Source organism: Rhinoderma darwinii, chromosome 7, assembly GCF_050947455.1.
Source record: "Rhinoderma darwinii isolate aRhiDar2 chromosome 7, aRhiDar2.hap1, whole genome shotgun sequence".
Lineage (NCBI taxonomy): Eukaryota > Metazoa > Chordata > Amphibia > Anura > Rhinodermatidae > Rhinoderma > Rhinoderma darwinii.
The window spans coordinates 124,673-147,530 of NC_134693.1; the positions used below are offsets into that span (position 1 = coordinate 124,673).

Below are 22,858 nucleotides of genomic sequence, written 5' to 3' on the forward strand. Positions count from 1 at the left end.
AAATGGAAGTCTCGAGGCGCTGCCGTCATTGCGGACAGATGCGCATCCGTAGCAGTCTCATGGCGGAGCGGCTGCTGAGACACCAGGGGATTACCCAAGATACCTCAGTTCTCGTTTGCGGATCTGTATATACGGACCGTATTTGCAGACAGTAAAAACCAGTAGTCGCGTGCGCGACTCCACCGATTTTTATTTTTTTGTGGAATCATTTGGAATTGTTTGTCACTAGAGCGGAACGTATCGCCGCGACCAGCAGATAACAGGTTACAAGACAGGCGGTCAACGGATTGGACGCTAAAGATCGATTACGGAAATGTACAAACTGCGGTTAAGTGCAACATAACGTAGTGATTCAGACACAGTTAATAAAAAGGCTTCATTAGGAGGAGAGGAAGATTAGATGTACTGCCCATCCCACTCCTATTCTGGAAGAAATACAAAAACATCCTCGGAGGCGCCATAGAGGGCCAGGAGGCGCAAGAGAGGGCCAGGAGGCGCAAGAGAGGGCCAGGAGGCGCAAGAGAGGGCCAGGAGGCCCCATAGAGGGCCAGGAGGCGCCATAGAGGGCCAGGAGGCGTAATTCTTCCAACTACCGGTTCTGCCTGGGGGGATATCTCTTCAATTACCTAAAGCCAGAAGTCTCGTGGGTCGCACCTCATAACGTGAATACAGATTAAATAGAAGTTTAACGATTTAGACTTTAAATCAATATTCGACCTCACGCTGCAGAAATAAAACCACATTCATGACTGGGAATTTCTGCACCAGAATCTGCAGCGTGTGCGGGGGATGGAGGTGAATGTTCCCATCAGCAGAAAACACTGCAGCAGAATCTCAGAAATCCACAGCAAACCATTGTTTTTATTTTTGCTGCAGAACCGCATCATAGCGCCAGACATCAGCGTGGATTTCCCGCAGCAACTTTACCCGCTGATTTAGTGTGAAGCTTTAGATTGTAGAAAACTTTATCCCGGGGGCGCAGACATATCCGGGGGCGCAGATATCGGCCTTATTTACACGAGCGTATTTCACATCCGTGGTACGCGCGTCGCACAGACCTATGCAAGTCAATGGGGCCATTCCGTGTTTTTCACGCAGCGTGTGTCCGCTGCATGTCCTGTACTTGTGCATTTTTTCGCGCATCACGCACCCATTTAAGTCAATGGGTGCGTGAAAATCACAGACGGGACACGGCCGCACATCTGTGTGCTGTGCGTGATTCACGCAACAGTTGCTAAAGAAATGAGAAAAAGAAAACCACCTCCTTCACGCACGATACACTGATGTCACACGGAACTGCACCACAGGAAAAACGCACTTTTTACGCGCGCGCAAAACAGACACGTTCATGTGAATTAGGACATGCCGGGGTTTTAACTGCGTAATCACAAAAATATATATATTAATTAGTCAAGTCTATGGCCTTAAAGAGGCTGTCACCAGATTATAAGTGTCCTGTCTCCTACATAATGTGATCAGCCCTGTAATGTAGATAACAGTGGTCCTAGTAATAAAGAGGCTGTCACCACATTATAAGTGCCCTGTCTCCTACATAATGTGATCAGCCCTGTAATGTAGATAACAGTGGTCCTAGTAATAAAGAGGCTGTCACCAGATTATAAGTGTCCTGTCTCCTACATAATCTGATCGGCGCTGTAATGTAGATAACAGTGGTCCTAGTAATAAAGAGGCTGTCACCACATTATAAGTGTCCTGTCTCCTACATAATGTGATCGGCGCTGTAATGTAGATAACAGTGGTCCTAGTAATAAAGAGGCTGTCACCACATTATAAGTGCCCTGTCTCCTATATAATGTGATCAGCCCTGTAATGTAGATAACAGTGGTCCTAGTAATAAAGAGACTGTCACCAGATTATAAGTGTCCTGTCTCCTACATAATGTGATCAGCCCTGTAATGTAGATAACAGTGGTCCTAGTAATAAAGAGGGTGTCACCAGATTATAAGTGTCCTGTCTCCTACATAATGTGATCAGCCCTGTAATGTAGATAACAGTGGTCCTAGTAATAAAGAGGCTGTCACCAGATTATAAGTGTCCTGTCTCCTACATAATCTGATCGGCGCTGTAATGTAGATAACAGTGGTCCTAGTAATAAAGAGGCTGTCACCACATTATAAGTGTCCTGTCTCCTACATAATGTGATCGGCGCTGTAATGTAGATAACAGTGGTCCTAGTAATAAAGAGGCTGTCACCACATTATAAGTGCCCTGTCTCCTACATAATGTGATCGGCGCTGTAATGTAGATAACAGTGGTCCTAGTAATAAAGAGGCTGTCACCAGATTATAAGTGTCCTGTCTCCTACATAATCTGATCGGCGCTGTAATGTAGATAACAGTGGTCCTAGTAATAAAGAGACTGTCACCAGATTATAAGTGTCCTGTCTCCTACATAATGTGATCAGCCCTGTAATGTAGATAACAGTGGTCCTAGTAATAAAGCGGCTGTCACCAGATTATAAGTGTCCTGTCTCCTATATAATGTGATCAGCCCTGTAATGTAGATAACAGTGGTCCTAGTAATAAAGCGGCTGTCACCAGATTATAAGTGTCCTGTCTCCTACATGATGTGATCAGTGCTGTAATGTAGATAACAGTGGTCCTAGTAATAAAGAGGCTGTCATCACATTATAAGTGTCCTGTCTCCTACATAATGTGATCAGCGCTGTATTGTAGATAACAGTGGAGCTAAAGAGGAGGCCAGTTACAGCTAAAAACAAAAACAAACTTTATTAAAACAAAAACTATTTACAAGTAGCATATAGTGCAAAGAAGCCGCGAGGTCTGTACAGGGACTAGGACATCAGGGGGCGCGCCAGCTCCACAACCACCTCCGACCTCAGCTGGGGGATGCTGCTGATTTTCATCTGCTTGCTGCTCGCATATTTGTTTTTCACAGTCTAGGAAAGAGAGAAAAAAAAAAAAAAAAGGGAAAAAATTTATATATAAATAAAATAATAAATCTCAGGCCATGTTCACACGTAGGAATTTTGCAGGCAGAGTGAGAGATTCCGCTGGGGAAAAAAAAAACCTGGACACCCATAGATTTCAATGGGAGTCGGACACTTATTTTTGCAGCTGGTGGGACGCGCCTGCCCGAACCGTCCATTACAGTCAATGGCAGGAATCGCCTGCAAAATTGCACCGTGTCAACCAATCCGGACAGGTCACTAGAGCATAGCGGACGTTCCCTGGTCTCTGGGGGAGGGGCTGTGTGCCACTGCTTTCTGGAGACCATTAACTAATCCATTGCAGCGGCCAGAAAGCGCACACCCCATGCTGCAATACAGGAAGGAAGGGCCAGACATGGCCGCCCCCAGGAGACTTCCTATTAACAGATGCAAAAAAGATTTGTCTAGAAATTAAATGAATGGAACTAAAATGACGAACATAAGACCCTCAGTCACATTAACCCTTTCACGACCGATGACGAAAATGAACGTCATAGCTAGATCGCGCACCAGGACGTTCATTTTCGTCAGTATTTCAAACACATCAGCATTTGTCACATCAGCCTTGCCGGTCAGCGCCGCTGCTTTTGGCAATTAACCCCTTAAGTGCGGCGACGGATTGCCGTTGCCGCATTTAAGTGGTTTGAAGCACATCGGCAGCCCCATGAAGTGATTGTCGGGGCTGCCGATGCTTGTTGTGGCAATCGAAGGCCAGACAATGACCTCAGGGTTACCATGTATGGAAGCCTCGGAGGAACATTCTTCTCCCCCCCCCCCCTCCTCAGCTTCCTGTCAGAGCCACCGTTACGTGTGTAGTGTAATGTACTCCAGCAGCGATCAAAGCTGCAAGTCTAAGTGTCCCCAAGTGGGACAAGTAAAAAAAGTAAAAGTAATAAAAAAAAAGGAAAAATAAAAGTTATAAGTTCTATAAACACAAAATGCTTTTTTTCCTAAGATTTTTATTATAGAAAAAAAAATTAACATGTTAAAAAAAAGTACATATTTGGTATCACCGCGTTTGTAACGACCCAAACTATAAAACTGTCATGTTATGTTTCTCGCACGATGAAGACCCCAAAAAAAAAACAAAAAAAAAAACAAACTACTACGACAGGATTGCAATTTTTTTTGTCACCACCGCTCCCAAAATAAAGAATAAAAAATTATCAAAAAGTCGCATGTCCCGGAAAATAGTACCAATAAAAACTGGTATCGCTGTAATCGTACCGACCCGCAGAATAAAGGAAAAATGTCATTTATAGCGCACGGTGAACGCCGCAAAAAGAAAACCTAAAAATTGGTGTCAGAATTCCTGGTCTTTGGACAGAATTGCAAAAAAATAAATAAAAAATGTTTAATAAAAAGTGAGAAAAAAAAATAAATATTGCAGGTACCCCAAAATGTTACCAATGAAAAGTAAATATCGTCCCGCAACAAATAACCCCTCGCACGGCTCCGGTGGTGAAAAAATAAAAAAGTTCTGGCTTTCAGAATATGGCGATGCAAAATGTGCAGAGTGTCCAAAAAGCGGAGAAGATCGGGCGCCATTTATCAGTGCGACACCGGCCACATATCTATGAAATATTATATTCCCCATTATTATACCCTCATATTATACCCCGGATGTTCCCCGTACAGATCACATATCCCCATTATTATACCCTCATATTATACCCCGGATGTTCCCCGCACAGATCACATATCCCCATTATTATACCCTCATATTATACCCCGGATGTTCCCCGCACAGATCACATATCCCCATTATTATACCCTCATATTATACCCCGGATGTTCCCCGCACAGATCACATATCCCCATTATTATACCCTCATATTATACCCCGGATGTTCCCCGCACAGATCACATATCCCCATTATTATACCCTCATATTATATCCCGGATGTTCCCCGCACAGATCACATATCCCCATTATTATACCCTCATATTATATCCCGGATGTTCCCCGCACAGATCACATATCCCCATTATTATACCCTCATATTATACCCCTGATGTTCCCCGTACAGATCACATATCCCCATCATTATACCCTCATATTATACCCCGGATGTTCCCCGCACAGATCACATATCCCCATTATTATACCCTCATATTATACCCCGGATGTTCCCCGTACAGATCACATATCCCCATTATTATACCCTCATATTATACCCCGGATGTTCCCCGTACAGATCACATATCCCCATTATTATACCCTCATATTATACCCCAGATGTTCCCCGCACAGATCACATATCCCCATTATTATACCCTCATATTATACCCCTGATGTTCCCCGTACAGATCACATATCCCCATTATTATACCCTCATATTATACCCCGGATGTTCCCCGTACAGATCACATATCCCCATTATTATACCCTCATATTATACCCCGGATGTTCCCCGCACAGATCACATATCCCCATCATTATACCCTCATATTATGCCCCGGATGTTCCCCGTACAGATCACATATCCCCATTATTATACCCTCATATTATACCCCGGATGTTCCCCGCACAGATCACATATCCCCATCATTATACCCTCATATTATACCCCGGATGTTCCCCGCACAGATCACATATCCCCATCATTATACCCTCATATTATACCCCGGATGTTCCCCGTACAGATCACATATCCCCATCATTATACCCTCATATTATACCCCTGATGTTCCCCGTACAGATCACATATCCCCATTATTATACCCTCATATTATACCCCAGATGTTCCCCGTACAGATCACATATCCCCATTATTATACCCTCATATTATACCCCTGATGTTCCCCGTACAGATCACATATCCCCATTATTATACCCTCATATTATACCCCTGATGTTCCCCGTACAGATCACATATCCCCATTATTATACCCTCATATTATGCCCCGGATGTTCCCCGTACAGATCACATATCCCCATTATTATACCCTCATATTATACCCCGGATGTTCCCCGCACAGATCACATATCCCCATCATTATACCCTCATATTATACCCCGGATGTTCCCCGCACAGATCACATATCCCCATCATTATACCCTCATATTATACCCCGGATGTTCCCCGTACAGATCACATATCCCCATTATTATACCCTCATATTATACCCCGGATGTTCCCCGTACAGATCACATATCCCCATTATTATACCCTCATATTATACCCCTGATGTTCCCCGTACAGATCACATATCCCCATCATTATACCCTCATATTATACCCCGGATGTTCCCCGCACAGATCACATATCCCCATTATTATACCCTCATATTATACCCCTGATGTTCCCCGTACAGATCACATATCCCCATTATTATACCCTCATATTATATCCCTGATGTTCCCCGTACAGATCACATATCCCCATTATTATACCCTCATATTATACCCCGGATGTTCCCCGTACAGATCACATATCCCCATTATTATACCCTCATATTATACCCCTGATGTTCCCCGTACAGATCACATATCCCCATTATTATACCCTCATATTATATCCCGGATGTTCCCCGCACAGATCACATATCCCCATTATTATACCCTCATATTATACCCCGGATGTTCCCCGCACAGATCACATATCCCCATTATTATACCCTCATATTATACCCCTGATGTTCCCCGTACAGATCACATATCCCCATTATTATACCCTCATATTATACCCCTGATGTTCCCCGTACAGATCACATATCCCCATTATTATACCCTCATATTATACCCCTGATGTTCCCCGTACAGATCACATATCCCCATTATTATACCCTCATATTATATCCCGGATGTTCCCCGCACAGATCACATATCCCCATTATTATACCCTCATATTATACCCCGGATGTTCCCCGCACAGATCACATATCCCCATTATTATACCCTCATATTATATCCCGGATGTTCCCCGTACAGATCACATATCCCCATTATTATACCCTCATATTATACCCCTGATGTTCCCCGTACAGATCACATATCCCCATTATTATACCCTCATATTATACCCCGGATGTTCCCCGTACAGATCACATATCCCCATTATTATACCCTCATATTATACCCCTGATGTTCCCCGTACAGATCACATATCCCCATTATTATACCCTCATATTATACCCCTGATGTTCCCCGTACAGATCACATATCCCCATTATTATACCCTCATATTATACCCCAGATGTTCCCCGCACAGATCACATATCCCCATTATTATACCCTCATATTATACCCCTGATGTTCCCCGTACAGATCACATATCCCCATCATTATACCCTCATATTATACCCCTGATGTTCCCCGCACAGATCACATATCCCCATTATTATACCCTCATATTATACCCCGGATGTTCCCCGCACAGATCACATATCCCCATTATTATACCCTCATATTATACCCCGGATGTTCCCCGCACAGATCACATATCCCCATTATTATACCCTCATATTATACCCCGGATGTTCCCCGTACAGATCACATATCCCCATTATTATACCCTCATATTATGCCCCGGATGTTCCCCGTACAGATCACATATCCCCATTATTATACCCTCATATTATACCCCGGATGTTCCCCGTACAGATCACATATCCCCATTATTATACCCTCATATTATATCCCGGATGTTCCCCGTACAGATCACATATCCCCATTATTATACCCTCATATTATACCCCTGATGTTCCCCGTACAGATCACATATCCCCATTATTATACCCTCATATTATATCCCGGATGTTCCCCGTACAGATCACATATCCCCATTATTATACCCTCATATTATACCCCAGATGTTCCCCGTACAGAACACATATCCCCATTATTATACCCTCATATTATATCCCGGATGTTCCCCGCACAGATCACATATCCCCATTATTATACCCTCATATTATACCCCTGATGTTCCCCGTACAGATCACATATCCCCATTATTATACCCTCATATTATACCCCGGATGTTCCCCGCACAGATCACATATCCCCATTATTATACCCTCATATTATACCCCGGATGTTCCCCGTACAGATCACATATCCCCATTATTATACCCTCATATTATGCCCCGGATGTTCCCCGTACAGATCACATATCCCCATTATTATACCCTCATATTATACCCCGGATGTTCCCCGTACAGATCACATATCCCCATTATTATACCCTCATATTATACCCCAGATGTTCCCCGTACAGATCACATATCCCCATTATTATACCCTCATATTATACCCCTGATGTTCCCCGTACAGATCACATATCCCCATTATTATACCCTCATATTATACCCCAGATGTTCCCCGCACAGATCACATATCCCCATTATTATACCCTCATATTATACCCCTGATGTTCCCCGTACAGATCACATATCCCCATCATTATACCCTCATATTATACCCCGGATGTTCCCCGCACAGATCACATATCCCCATTATTATACCCTCATATTATACCCCGGATGTTCCCCGCACAGATCACATATCCCCATTATTATACCCTCATATTATACCCCGGATGTTCCCCGTACAGATCACATATCCCCATTATTATACCCTCATATTATACCCCGGATGTTCCCCGCACAGATCACATATCCCCATTATTATACCCTCATATTATACCCCGGATGTTCCCCGTACAGATCACATATCCCCATTATTATACCCTCATATTATACCCCGGATGTTCCCCGTACAGATCACATATCCCCATTATTATACCCTCATATTATATCCCGGATGTTCCCCGTACAGATCACATATCCCCATTATTATACCCTCATATTATACCCCAGATGTTCCCCGTACAGAACACATATCCCCATTATTATACCCTCATATTATACCCCTGATGTTCCCCGTACAGATCACATATCCCCATTATTATACCCTCATATTATACCCCGGATGTTCCCCGTACAGATCACATATCCCCATTATTATACCCTCATATTATACCCCAGATGTTCCCCGTACAGAACACATATCCCCATTATTATACCCTCATATTATAGCCCGGATGTTCCCCGTACAGATCACATATCCCCATTATTATACCCTCATATTATACCCCGGATGTTCCCCGTACAGATCACATATCCCCATTATTATACCCTCATATTATACCCCGGATGTTCCCCGTACAGATCACATATCCCCATTATTATACCCTCATATTATACCCCAGATGTTCCCCGTACAGATCACATATCCCCATTATTATACCCTCATATTATACCCCGGATGTTCCCCGTACAGATCACATATCCCCATTATTATACCCTCATATTATACCCCGGATGTTCCCCGTACAGATCACATATCCCCATTATTATACCCTCATATTATACCCCGGATGTTCCCCGCACAGATCACATATCCCCATTATTATACCCTCATATTATACCCCGGATGTACCCCGTACAGATCACATATCCCCATCATTATACCCTCATATTATACCCCGGACAGATCACATATCCTCCATTATTATACCCTCATGTTCTCTGCCCATCTTACATATCCCCATTATTATACCCTCATATTATACCCCGGATGTTCCCCGTACAGATCACATATCCCCATTATTATACCCTCATATTATATCCCGGATGTTCCCCGTACAGATCACATATCCCCATCATTATACCCTCATATTATACCCCGGACAGATCACATATCCTCCATTATTATACCCTCATGTTCTCTGCCCATCTTACATATCCCCATTATTATACCCTCATATTATGCCCCGGATGTTCCCCGTACAGATCACATATCCCCATTATTATACCCTCATATTATGCCCCGGATGTTCTCTGCCCATCTTACATACGCCCCCTCATTATAAACTGAAATACCAGCAATACCCCAAACAGAACAGCTACCAAGAAAAATCTGCGCTCCAAAAGCCAAATGGCGCTCCCTCCCTTCTGAGCCCTACAGAGTGCCCAAACAGCAGTTTGCGCCCACACATGGCATCGCCATACCCGAGAGAACCCGCCTAATGGTTTATGAGGTATTTGTCTTCTGGGCATAACATTATGCACTAAAATGGCATATCAGTGGAAAATTGCAATTTTCACTTTGAACCATCCGCTGCACATTAACCCCTTTGCGCACTATGACTTAATTGGCCGTCATGGTGCGGCGGTTGATGTCTGGCGCCGGCTCACGTGCTGTGCCCGCTCCATACACTGTGGGTGTCGGCTGTGTATTACAGCTGACACCCGGGACTAACGGACAGGTACAGCGATCGCTCTGTTACAGAAGCCTGTAACAACAATATACTGCAATACATTAGTATCCAATGATCGCTGGATCAAGTCCCCTAAGGGGATTGATTAATAAAATGTGTAGAAGAATCAGAGTTATCAGTAGTGAGAATTATTTTTTTTTTAAGTTAAAAAAAAAAATACATGTACCGTGTTTCCCCGAAAGTAAGACAGTGTCTTACTTTCTTTTTATCCCCAAAAGCCCCACTATGTCTTACTTTCGGGGTATGTCTTATATTGGGAAAAAATTGTCGAATTTTTTGCACTTTACTTTATTATTTATTATTTTTTTATTACTATGGTCTGTCCCTCATCGGTCAAAAAAGACCTTTGGGGAACTTTATATATATTTTCTCTTTCTTTTACACCATGTTTTCCACTGTAACTGGAGCTGCACGGCAGGGAGATCAGCCCTCTCATAGTGACGATTGTCACTAATAGGGCTGTGCTGGGTCTAGTAAGACCGTCTGCCACTAACGGCACCCGGCAATCATGTGACCAGTCACATGATCACCGGGAGGAATAGAGACAGCGCCGCTGCTGCTGTCTCTATTCCTGTACACAGCGTTCATTGAACGCTGTGTAAAAACACATCGGAGAAGAAAGAAGCAGCGAAAGCTGCTCCTATCCTCTCCTCAGGGTCCCCGGCAGTCACTGACAGCCGGAGACCCGACATTCAGCTGCCCGATCGCGCGGGCAGCAAGTTAAAACCCGAGCCGTAAAAAGTCTATGGCTCGGGTTTTAAGGAGGAGGCGGCATTGACAAGTGCTGGGGACGGCGCGGTGACGTATGGAGAGGGGGGCGGCGCGGAAGTGGGCGGCAATACCCCCGTGTTTCCCCGAAAGTAAGACATATGTCTTACTTTCGGGGTACGGCTTATATTAGCCGACCCCCCTGAAACCCCCGATACGTCTTACAATCGGGGGTGTCTTACTATCGGGGAAACACGGTAATACAACTTTTTAATCACTTTATGTACCAAAAAAATGGTACCAATAAAAACGGCAGCTCCGCCTGCAAGAAATCAGCCCTCCCACCACTCTATTGATGAAAAAAAAAATAAAGTTATGGCTCTTGGAAAGCAGGGAGTGAAAATCTAGAATAAGAGAACAAAAAAAATGCATCAGTCCTGAAAGGGTTAATTCATTTCTAATGAAAACACGTATGAGGATGAGTAGGAGAGAGGAGAGCCCAGCCCTATATAACTGAAGGAGAGCCAGCAGCTTACACACAGTGAGAGGATGAGCAGGAGAGGGGAGAGCCGGCAGCTTACGCATAGCGAGGATGAGTAGGAGAGAAGAGAGCCCAGCCCTATATAACTGAAGAGGGAGAGCTGGCAGCTTACACATAGTGAGGATGATCAGGAGAGAGGAGAGCCAGGCCCTAGATAACTGAAGAGGAGGGAGAGCCGGCAGCTTACACATGGTGAGGATGATCAGGAGAGAGGAGAGCCAGGCCCTAGATAACTGAAGAGGAGGGAGAGCCGGCAGCTTACACATGGTGAGGATGATCAGGAGAGAGGAGAGCCAGGCCCTAGATAACTGAAGAGGGGGAGCTCCCTGCTGTGTGTAAGCAGAGATGTACGCAGGCTCTTCCTACATTTGCTGGCTCAGTGTTTTACGGTGAGTCTCTGTTCACACTACAAGCTGTGTTTCTGAATAAAAGCTTCTTTACTGACAGAGAAAGCATTTACTATTGGCTGGTTGCAGTGAAACGGAGCATGTGCATGTTACCTCATTGAGCTCAGTAGGAGCCGCGCACATGACTATTCTGAGTGAACACCAGGGGCACCATAATAAGAGGAATATCTTGCAAGGTAAATTACAAAATGTGTTAATGGTGATTTATAGGACTATAAATAAAATCTATATAAAAAAACAAAAACGTCAGATCTGTCAGCTTTCACTCTGGATACTGACCCTTCCTGTTCTGTAGAGATCACTTCTCAAGCACAGACAGGATTACACCGACAGGTAACACCTAGATATAGATAACATGATCCACCACACACACGTACGTTATTATTCACGTATATGAAAGTGGCGGCTCATACGATACAACATTTATCAGAGGATCGGTCATGGGATCTCATGCTGAATCTGATTGGTTACTGCAGAGTGAAAGTTACTGGAAAGCGTCGCCTCACCCTCCCCGGGAGACGGACGTTTCGCTTCCTTTAAAGGGGTTTTCCATCAGACATTTATGAGCCATCTTCAGGATATAATGTCAGATAGGTGGGACCCTCATCCAGCCCTATAACAGGGCCCCCTAAACGTCGTTCTACCTCATTATGTTCATGGTCGGAAACCGGCCGGAAGGAGAAAACAGCGGAGCGAGAAGTCGGCCGTTTCCGTAACTCCTGACCAAGTAATCAGGAAGAGGCTGAAGGCAGCGCGAGGACAAAAAGCTACAACAGGGTTTAGGGGACCCCATTCTAGAGATAGGCGCAGGTCCCAGAGGTGGGACCGCATCTATCCCTGTGGATCGGTCAGAAATGTCCCTTGTGGGAAAACCCCATTAAGTCTAGAAGGGATTACACCCCAAACATCAGGGACTGATCTGTAAAACCTTGATCCAGTGACCTCCCGGAACAGTCACTCCCCGCTGCGGAACGCGCCACGCTGACAGGTCTATGAACAGGAGTCGTCGTCTTACCAGGTGCTTGGCAACGCCCTTGTTGACCTTGACCAGATTCTTGGCCATGTGCTGCATGACCGGGAGCAGGGTCGGTTCTGAATACGTGGTATAGTGCTGCAACGTCGGGGTCTGAAGAGAAGGAGTAGTCACGGCTTAGCATCGAGCAAAGAAGACAGTCATGCCAAGCAGCGCCCAGCGCCCGCCACTCACCCACTCCCCGGCACTGAGGACTCGGAGGGACAGGCAGGAAGCTGCGGCAGCGATCAGCGAGGGCGGGTAGTGCACCATCTCGTAGTCCACCATCACCAGCTCCATCAGATACTTCGCCAAGTTGTGTTGCTCAGCCGTGACCTGGAGGAGACAACAGATACGGGAAACTCCGGCAAGATGATTGAGTGACGGAGGGAAAGATGCCGCGACACATCGTGACGATAACGCGGCCCAACGTTGGAGGCAGATTCTCACTGCAGCCTCCCGGCCTCCCCCGCTCAGAACCATCCAACAACACCTCTTACCTCTCCGACCTTGGACGCCCTTCGGAGGAAGTGCAGGGGGAGGGGCCTTCCAAGACTAAACTTCAGCACAAAGAGAATGTTCCTTTCCATCTCCCGGATTTGGGCCTTGGTGTAGGTGTGATCAGTCACAAAGGTGAAGTCCCCGATCTCTGGGGGGTACATCTCCTCATACTTGGCAGCAACAAACATGGCAGTCACCCCCACAAGCTGCAGCTGATTTTTGGGAACTGGATTTTCCTGCAGAAAGAGTCAAGACAAATCGTTTACAGATCTACCGATTAGGGATGGGGTCAGCGCTTCACAGTAAAGAGGGGTCACCTGCAAGAAGCGATCAATTATTCCCACAGTCATGAACATGGTCTCCTGCAGCAGCCGGAACTTCATCTGAACCTGGACCAGCCAGTCAATCAGTATCGCCCGCATGTGGCCCGTCACCTCCTGCCCGGCTAGATAATGGCGCCTCACCGGCTGTGCGTCCTGCAGCGGGAGACAAGAACCAGGGTCACAATTGTCTGAGGGGGGGGGGGGGGGGTGTCGGGTAGGCGGGTGTGCGACAAGACCCCTGCTCAAGCACGAGGGACGTCCCGCCTACTACATACAGGGGGCGCCATAACAAGTATATAACAGTAATATCTACACACAGGGGCGCCATAACAAGTATGTAACAGTAATATCTACACACAGGGGGCGCAATAACAAGTATATAACAGTAATATCTACACACAGGGGGCGCCATAACAAGTATATAACAGTAATATCTACACACAGGGGGCGCCATAACAAGTATATAACAGTAATATCTACACAGGGGGCGCCATAACAAGTATATAACAGTAATATCTACACAGGGGGCGCCATAACATGTATATAACAGTAATATCTACACACAGGGGGCGCTATAACAAGTATATAACAGTAATATCTACACAGGGGGCGCCATAACATGTATATAACAGTAATATCTACACACAGGGGGCGCCATAACATGTATATAACAGTAATATCTACACACAGGGGGCGCCATAACAGTAACATCTACACACAGGGGGCGCCATAACAAGTATATAACAGTAATATCTACACACAGGGGCGCCATAACAAGTATATAACAGTAATATCTACACACAGGGGGCGCCATAACATGTATATAACAGTAATATCTACACACAGGGGGCGCCATAACATGTATATAACAGTAATATCTACACACAGGGGGCGCCATAACATGTATATAACAGTAATATCTACACACAGGGGGCGCCATAACAAGTATATAACAGTAATATCTACACACAGGGGGCGCTATAACAAGTATATAACAGCAATATCTACACACAGGGGGCGCCATAACATGTATGTAACAGTAATATCTACACACAGGGGGCGCCATAACAAGTATATAACAGCAATATCTACACACAGGGGGCGCCATAACAAGTATATAACAGTAATATCTACACAGGGGGCGCCATAACAAGTATATAACAGTAATATCTACACAGGGGGCGCCATAACAAGTATATAACAGTAATATCTACACAGGGGGCGCCATAACAAGTATATAACAGTAATATCTACACACAGGGGGCGCCATAACAAGTATATAACAGTAATATCTACACACAGGGGGCGCCATAACAAGTATGTAACAGTAATATCTACACACAGGGGGCGCCATAACAAGTATATAACAGTAATATCTACACACAGGGGGCGCCATAACAAGTATGTAACAGTAATATCTACACAGGGGGCGCCATGACAAGTATATAACAGTAATATCTACACACAGGGGCGCCATAACATGTATATAACAGTAATATCTACACACAGGGGGCGCTATAACAAGTATATAACAGTAATATCTACACACAGGGGGCGCCATAACAAGTATATAACAGTAATATCTACACACAGGGGGCGCCATAACAAGCATATAACAGTAATATCTACACACAGGGGGCGCTATAACAAGTATATAACAGTAATATCTACACAGGGGGCGCCATAACAAGTATATAACAGTAATATCTACACACAGGGGGCGCCATAACAAGTATATAACAGTAATATCTACACAGGGGGCGCCATAACAAGTATATAACAGTAATATCTACACACAGGGGGCGCCATAACAAGTATATAACAGTAATATCTACACAGGGGGCGCCATAACAAGTATGTAACAGTAATATCTACACACAGGGGGCGCCATAACAAGTATATAACAGTAATATCTACACACAGGGGGCGCCATAACAAGTATATAACAGTAATATCTACACACAGGGGGCGCCATAACATGTATATAACAGTAATATCTAAACACAGGGGGCGCCATAACAAGTATATAACAGTAATATCTACACACAGGGGGCGCCATAACAAGTATATAACAGTAATATCTACACACAGGGGGCGCCATAACAAGTATATAACAGTAATATCTACACACAGGGGGCGCCATAACATGTATATAACAGTAATATCTACACACAGGGGGCGCCATAACAAGTATATAACAGTAATATCTACACACAGGGGGCGCCATAACATGTATATAACAGTAATATCTACACACAGGGGGCGCCATAACATGTATATAACAGTAATATCTACACACAGGGGGCACCATAACAAGTATGTAACAGTAATATCTACACACAGGGGGCGCCATAACAAGCATGTAACAGTAATATCTACACACAGGGGGCGCCATAACAAGTATGTAACAGTAATATCTACACACAGGGGGCGCCATAACAAGTATATAACAGTAATATCTACACACAGGGGGCGCTATAACAAGTATATAACAGTAATATCTACACACAGGGGGCGCCATAACAAGTATGTAACAGTAATATCTACACACAGGGGGCGCCATAACAAGTATGTAACAGTAATATCTACACACAGGGGGCGCCATAACAAGTATATAACAGTAATATCTACACACAGGGGGCGCTATAACAAGTATATAACAGTAATATCTACACACAGGGGGCGCCATAACATGTATATAACAGTAATATCTACACACAGGGGGCGCCATAACAAGTATATAACAGTAATATCTACACACAGGGGGCGCCATAACATGTATATAACAGTAATATCTACACACAGGGGGCGCCATAACAAGTATATAACAGTAATATCTACACACAGGGGGCGCTATAACAAGTATATAACAGTAATATCTACACACAGGGGGCGCCATAACAAGTATATAACAGTAATATCTACACACAGGGGGCGCCATAACAAGTATATAACAGTAATATCTACACACAGGGGGCGCCATAACAAGTATATAACAGTAATATCTACACACAGGGGGCGCCATAACAAGTATATAACAGTAATATCTACACACAGGGGGCGCCATAACAGTAACATCTACACACAGGGGGCGCCATAACAAGTATATAACAGTAATATCTACACACAGGGGGCGCCATAACAAGTATGTAACAGTAATATCTACACAGGGGGCGCTATAACAAGTATATAACAGTAATATCTACACAGGGGGCGCCATAACAAGTATATAACAGTAATATCTACACACAGGGGGCGCCATAACAAGTATGTAACAGTAATATCTACACACAGGGGGCGCCATAACAAGTATGTAACAGTAATATCTACACACAGGGGGCGCCATAACAAGTATGTAACAGTAATATCTACACACAGGGGGCGCCATAACAAGTATATAACAGTAATATCTACACACAGGGGGCACCATAACAAGTATATAACAGTAACATCTACACACAGGGGGCGCCATAACATGTATATAACAGTAATATCTACACACAGGGGGCGCCATAACATGTATATAACAGTAATATCTACACACAGGGGGCGCCATAACAAGTATATAACAGTAATATCTACACAGGGGGAAGACATTTCCTTATATCCAGGAGAACAAAGGGTTAAAGGAACAGTCATCACAAATTTTTTTTTAATATGTGAAAGATGTTAGTGCTTTATTGAAAACGTTTGGATTAATTTGTGTGTTACTTTTTCTTATTTTTACACTTTTTCTTCCCTATGGGGGCTGCCATTTTTTTTTCCATTTCTGTATGTGTCGATTAACGACACAGACATGGAATACGGCAGCTACAGTCCCATAGGGACTGCGAACGGGGCCCGTTCCATTCACTATCGTGTACGCCGCTGTGTGAGAACGCCGCATGCGCCGCTCCCACACAGTTCAATTTGAAATGTGCGCCGTCCGGCGCCATTTTCCTGTAGACCGGAAGTTGCGGCCGGGCAGTAAGATTACTACTTCCGGTCGCGGTTTCCGGACTTGTGCACTTGGACCAGCGGCAGCAGACGGAGCGGACGGAGCCGCGGCGGCAGGAGCAGGTAAGTTATTTCTATGTATGTTCGTGTTTCAGTGTGTTTTACTACTGTATGTAAACCTTCTACACTGTGTGTTAGCTCAAAAAATGGCGACACACAGTGTAGGAGGTTAGACCGTTCAAACCCCTCGTTTATCCCGGCACTAGCCAGGATAAAGGAGGGGGGGATTCTGAGAGCTCAGGGAGCGAGGGCTTTTTACCCAATTTTGCAGCATAAAGCAATGTGGTTGCTTTACCACATGCAATGCTGTAATTTTGGGAATGGCTCCATCTAGTGACCAGCAATGGGAAATATTATAAATTAGAATCCAATTTATAATATTTCCTGACTCGTGAAAAAAATAAAAAAATTAGAACAATGTTTAATCACCTACACACTAAAAGTTTAACTAAAAAAAAAAAACATGTTTTGCTAAAAACACATTCCCTTTAAGCTTGTATTGGGGCTCCGCAGGTCAGATTTGGGGGCCACTCCGGAGGACAGCGCTCACCTCCAGGCTCCGGAGATACCAGTAGATATCCTTCACGTATTCGCTGCACAGCATGGGGTTCCCGTCATCGTCCACGTCCTTCACTTCTATCAGGACGTCGGAGAAAGCCTGGCACAGCTCCGGCGGCAGGCACAGCTCCGGCGGCAGGCACAGCTCCGGCGGCAGGCACAGCTCCGGCGGCAGGCACAGCTCCGGCGGCAGGCACAGCTCCGGCGGCAGGCACCCCGACATCTCCATTGGACTGGGGGAGCTGGGCTTTACCTGGGAGACATTACAATAAGAGACTGATCATGGCGACCGCCGCCGCGCCCGGGATATTAGAGGAGATTTTACGTTAAGCCACGCCCCCTTGTTACACAGAGCACGGCGCTCACACCTTGAAGATGGCGGCAGAAGGAGAGGCCTGTGTCCCGGCACGTCCAGTCACCGCCACTTACATAAAGCGGCCGACCCCTATACGATGAGCCGGCCCGGAGGAAACCATTCGCTGGTAGGGGACGTGTCTTACCTCAGGGGCTTTGGGGCCGACATCTTCCTCCTCTTGCGGCTCCTTTTCTGCCGCTTTACTTTTCTTGACGACTTTGACCGGCGGTTTTAGATCCTGAGAAACAAAAGAAGTTTAGCCTGAGCGGCGAGGAGCGGCCGGCGGCCCCGGACACAACGCTCACCTTCCTCAGCGCCACTTTCGGATCGCCCCTGTTTCCGATCTCACCCAGGGCAGGGCGGGGGCGCAGGCCCAGCTTGGTTACAACAGCCCGTTTTCCCACGACGCCGCTCTTCACCGTGTTCTCTGCGTTTGACAGCATGTTCTGGAAGAGACGTGGGGACGTTAGCGAGCGGAGGCCGGACCGCACATTCTACCGTGGACTGCGCCCACTCATCAAACGGCAGAAGCCACGACAACCTCACATATCACAGAGCGTGGGAAAATCGGTGTCATCGGGAGGACAGGCCAAGCGGAGCCAGTGTACAAACCTACTGCGGGGGAAGAGCGAGAGAGGGGGAGGGGGCAATACAACTAAGACCCGGGGCCCCTGCTGCACATCTACAAGGTGGGGGCCCAAGAACTAACACCGAAGGGACAGCTATCACTGATCTGTGGTGTTACATGGGACTGCAGGTAACACTACTACATTATCTGTAATCAGAGAGTTATCACTGTGTTATCTGTGGTGTTACATAGGACTGCAGGTAACATCTACTACATTATCTGTAATCAGAGAGTTATCACTGTGTTATCTGTGGTGTTACATAGGACTGCAGGCAACAGCTACTACATTATCTGTACTCAGAGAGTTATCGCTGTGTAATCTGTGGTGTTACATAGGACTGCAAGTAACATCTACTACATTATCTGTAATCAGAGAGTTATCACTGTTATCTGTGGTGTTACATAGGACTGCAGGAAACACTACTACATGATCTGTAATCAGAGCGTTATCACTGTTATCTGTGGTGTTACATAGGACTGCAGGTAACATCTACTACATTATCTAATCAGAGAGATAGGACTGCAGGTAACACTACTACATTATCTGTAATCAGAGAGTTATCACTGTGTTATTACATAGGACTGCAGGTAACATCTACTACATTATCTGTACTCAGAGAGTTATCACTGTTATCTGTGGTGTTACATAGGACTGCAGGAAACACTACTACATGATCTGTAATCAGAGAGTTATCACTGTTATCTGTGGTGTTACATAGGACTGCAGGAAACACTACTACATGATCTGTACTCAGAGAGTTATCACTGTTATCTGTGGTGTTACATAGGACTGCAGGTAACACTACTACATTATCTGTAATCAGAGAGTTATCACTGTGTTATCTGTGGTGTTACATAGGACTGCAGGTAACATCTACTACATTATCTGTACTCCGAGAGTTATCACTGTTATCTGTGGTGTTACATAGGACTGCAGGTAACACTACTACATTATCTGTAATCAGAGTTATCACTGTTATCTGTGGTGTTACATAGGACTGCAGGTAACACTACTACATTATCTGTACTCAGAGAGTTATCACTGTGTTATCTGTGGTGTTACATAGGACTGCAGGTATCATCTACTACATTATCTGTAATCAGAGAGTTATCACTGTGTTATCTGTGGTTTTACATAGGACTGCAGGTAACATCTACTACATTATCTGTAATCAGAGAGTTATCACTGTTATCTGTGGTGTTACATAGGACTGCAGGTAACATCTACTACATTATCTGTAAACAGAGAGTTATCACTGTTATCTGTGGTGTTACATAGGACTGCAGGTAACATCTACTACATTATCTGTAATCAGAGAGTTATCACTGTGTTATCTGTGGTGTTACATAGGACTGCAGGTAACACTACTACATTATCTGTAATCAGAGAGTTATCACTGTTATCTGTGGTGTTACATAGGACTGCAGGTAACATCTACTACATTATCTGTAATCAGAGAGTTATCACTGTTATCTGTGCTGTTACATAGGACTGCAGGTAACATCTACTACATTATCTGTACTCAGAGAGTTATCACTGTGTTATATGTGGAGTTACATAGGACTGCAGGTAACACTACTACATTATCTGTAATCAGAGAGTTATCACTGTGTTATCTGTGGCGTTACATAGGACTGCAGGTATCATCTACTACATTATCTGTACTCAGAGAGTGATCACTGTGTTATCTGTGGTGTTACATAGGACTGCAGGTATCATCTACTACATTATCTGTACTCAGAGAGTTATCACTGTTATCTGTGGTGTTACATAGGACTGCAGGTAACACTACTACATTATCTGTACTCAGAGAGTTATCACTGTGTTATCTGTGGTGTTACATAGGACTGCAGGTAACATCTACTACATTATCTGTAATCAGAGAGCTATCACTGTGTTATCTGTGGTGTTACATAGGACTGCAGGTAACACTACTACATTATCTGTACTCAGAGAGTTATCACTGTGTTATATGTGGAGTTACATAGGACTGCAGGTAACACTACTACATTATCTGTAATCAGAGAGTTATCACTGTGTTATCTGTGGCGTTACATAGGACTGCAGGTATCATCTACTACATTATCTGTACTCAGAGAGTTATCACTGTGTTATCTGTGGAGTTACATAGGACTGCAGGTAACACTACTACATTATCTGTACCCAGAGAGTTATCACTGTGTTATCTGTGGTGTTACATAGGACTGCAGGTAACATCTACTACATTATCTGTACTCAGAGAGTTATCACTGTGTTATCTGTGGTGTTACATAGGACTGCAGGTATCATCTACTACATTATCTGTACTCAGAGAGTTATCACTGTTATCTGTGGTGTTACATAGGACTGCAGGTAACACTACTACATTATCTGTACTCAGAGAGTTATCACTGTTATCTGTGGTGTTACATAGGACTGCAGGTAACACTACTACATTATCTGTAATCAGAGAGTTATCACTGTTATCTGTGGTGTTACATGGGACTGCAGGTAACATCTACTACATTATCTGTAATCAGAGAGTTATCACTGTGTTATCTGTGGTGTTACATAGGACTGCAGGTAACACTGCTACATTATCTGTAATCAGAGAGTTATCACTGTTATCTGTGGTGTTACATAGGACTGCAGGTAACATCTACTACATTATCTGTAATCAGGGAGTTATCACTGTGTTATCTGTGGTGTTACATAGGACTGCAGGTAACATCTACTACATTATCTGTACTCAGAGAGTGATCACTGTGTTATCTGTGGTGTTACATAGGACTGCAGGTATCATCTACTACATTATCTGTAATCAGAGAGTTATCACTGTTATCTGTGGTGTTACATAGGACTGCAGGTAACACTACTACATTATCTGTACTCAGAGAGTTATCACTGTTATCTGTGGTGTTACATAGGACTGCAGGTAACATCTACTACATTATCTGTAATCAGAGAGTTATCACTGTTATCTGTGGTGTACGGTTACCCCCTATTACCCGTAGACGCTGCTGTTGGTGTCGGCTCGGTAGACCGCGCCGTGTGAACGGCCCTGTAGCCGGTGTAATAGACACCACAGCCAGCGGACACTCACCCGGGTGATTCGGTGAGACATGCTGCGTCCAGCGGCCTCGGACGGTATCGCTCGGTATCCGGGGCGCCTGTACTCTCGGCCTGCGGGCGGTAACGCTCGGTATCCGGGGCGCCTGTACTCTCGGCCTGCGGGCGGTAACACTCGGTATCCGGGGCGCCTGTACTCTCGGCCTGCGGGCGGTAACACTCGGTATCCGGGGCGCCTGTACTCTCGGCCTGCGGGCGGTAACACTCGGTATCCGGGGCGCCTGTACTCTCGGCCTGCGGGCGGTATCGCTCGGTATCCGGGGCGCCTGTACTCTCGGCCTGCGGGCGGTATCACTCGGTATCCGGGGCGCCTGTACTCTCGGCCTGCGGGCGGTATCGCTCGGCATCCGGTGCACCTAGGGCTCAGTTAGCCTCGGTCCCTTTCTCGCTTCTGAAGCGCAGTCGCCGCACAACCAGTTTAAATCCCCACTCGCGGCCTCTCATTAGTCGGTTCAAACGTTTT

At 45.1% G+C, this 22,858-nt stretch overlaps 1 protein-coding gene across 2 annotated transcripts; it reads right to left on the reverse strand.

Moving 5' to 3' along the window:
* Positions 1 to 2,724: 2,724 nt before the first annotated feature.
* LOC142657506 (G2/mitotic-specific cyclin-B1-like) lies at positions 2,725 to 22,850 on the reverse strand. 2 transcript variants are annotated; one of them, XM_075832540.1, is made up of 9 exons: positions 22,370 to 22,850; positions 18,964 to 19,104; positions 18,804 to 18,896; positions 18,296 to 18,556; positions 13,744 to 13,902; positions 13,426 to 13,662; positions 13,121 to 13,261; positions 12,929 to 13,039; positions 2,725 to 2,920 (listed from the first exon to the last, which is right to left on the reverse strand). In XM_075832540.1, exons 1-9 carry the CDS (start codon positions 22,388 to 22,390, stop codon positions 2,816 to 2,818), a joined length of 1,269 nt encoding a protein of 422 aa, XP_075688655.1. In that variant the 5' UTR covers positions 22,391 to 22,850; the 3' UTR covers positions 2,725 to 2,815. The 2 variants fall into 2 exon arrangements, with proteins under 2 accessions (XP_075688655.1, XP_075688656.1); XM_075832541.1 differs by lacking the exon at positions 18,296 to 18,556 and having other exon boundaries at positions 22,370 to 22,849.
* Positions 22,851 to 22,858: the final 8 nt, after the last annotated feature.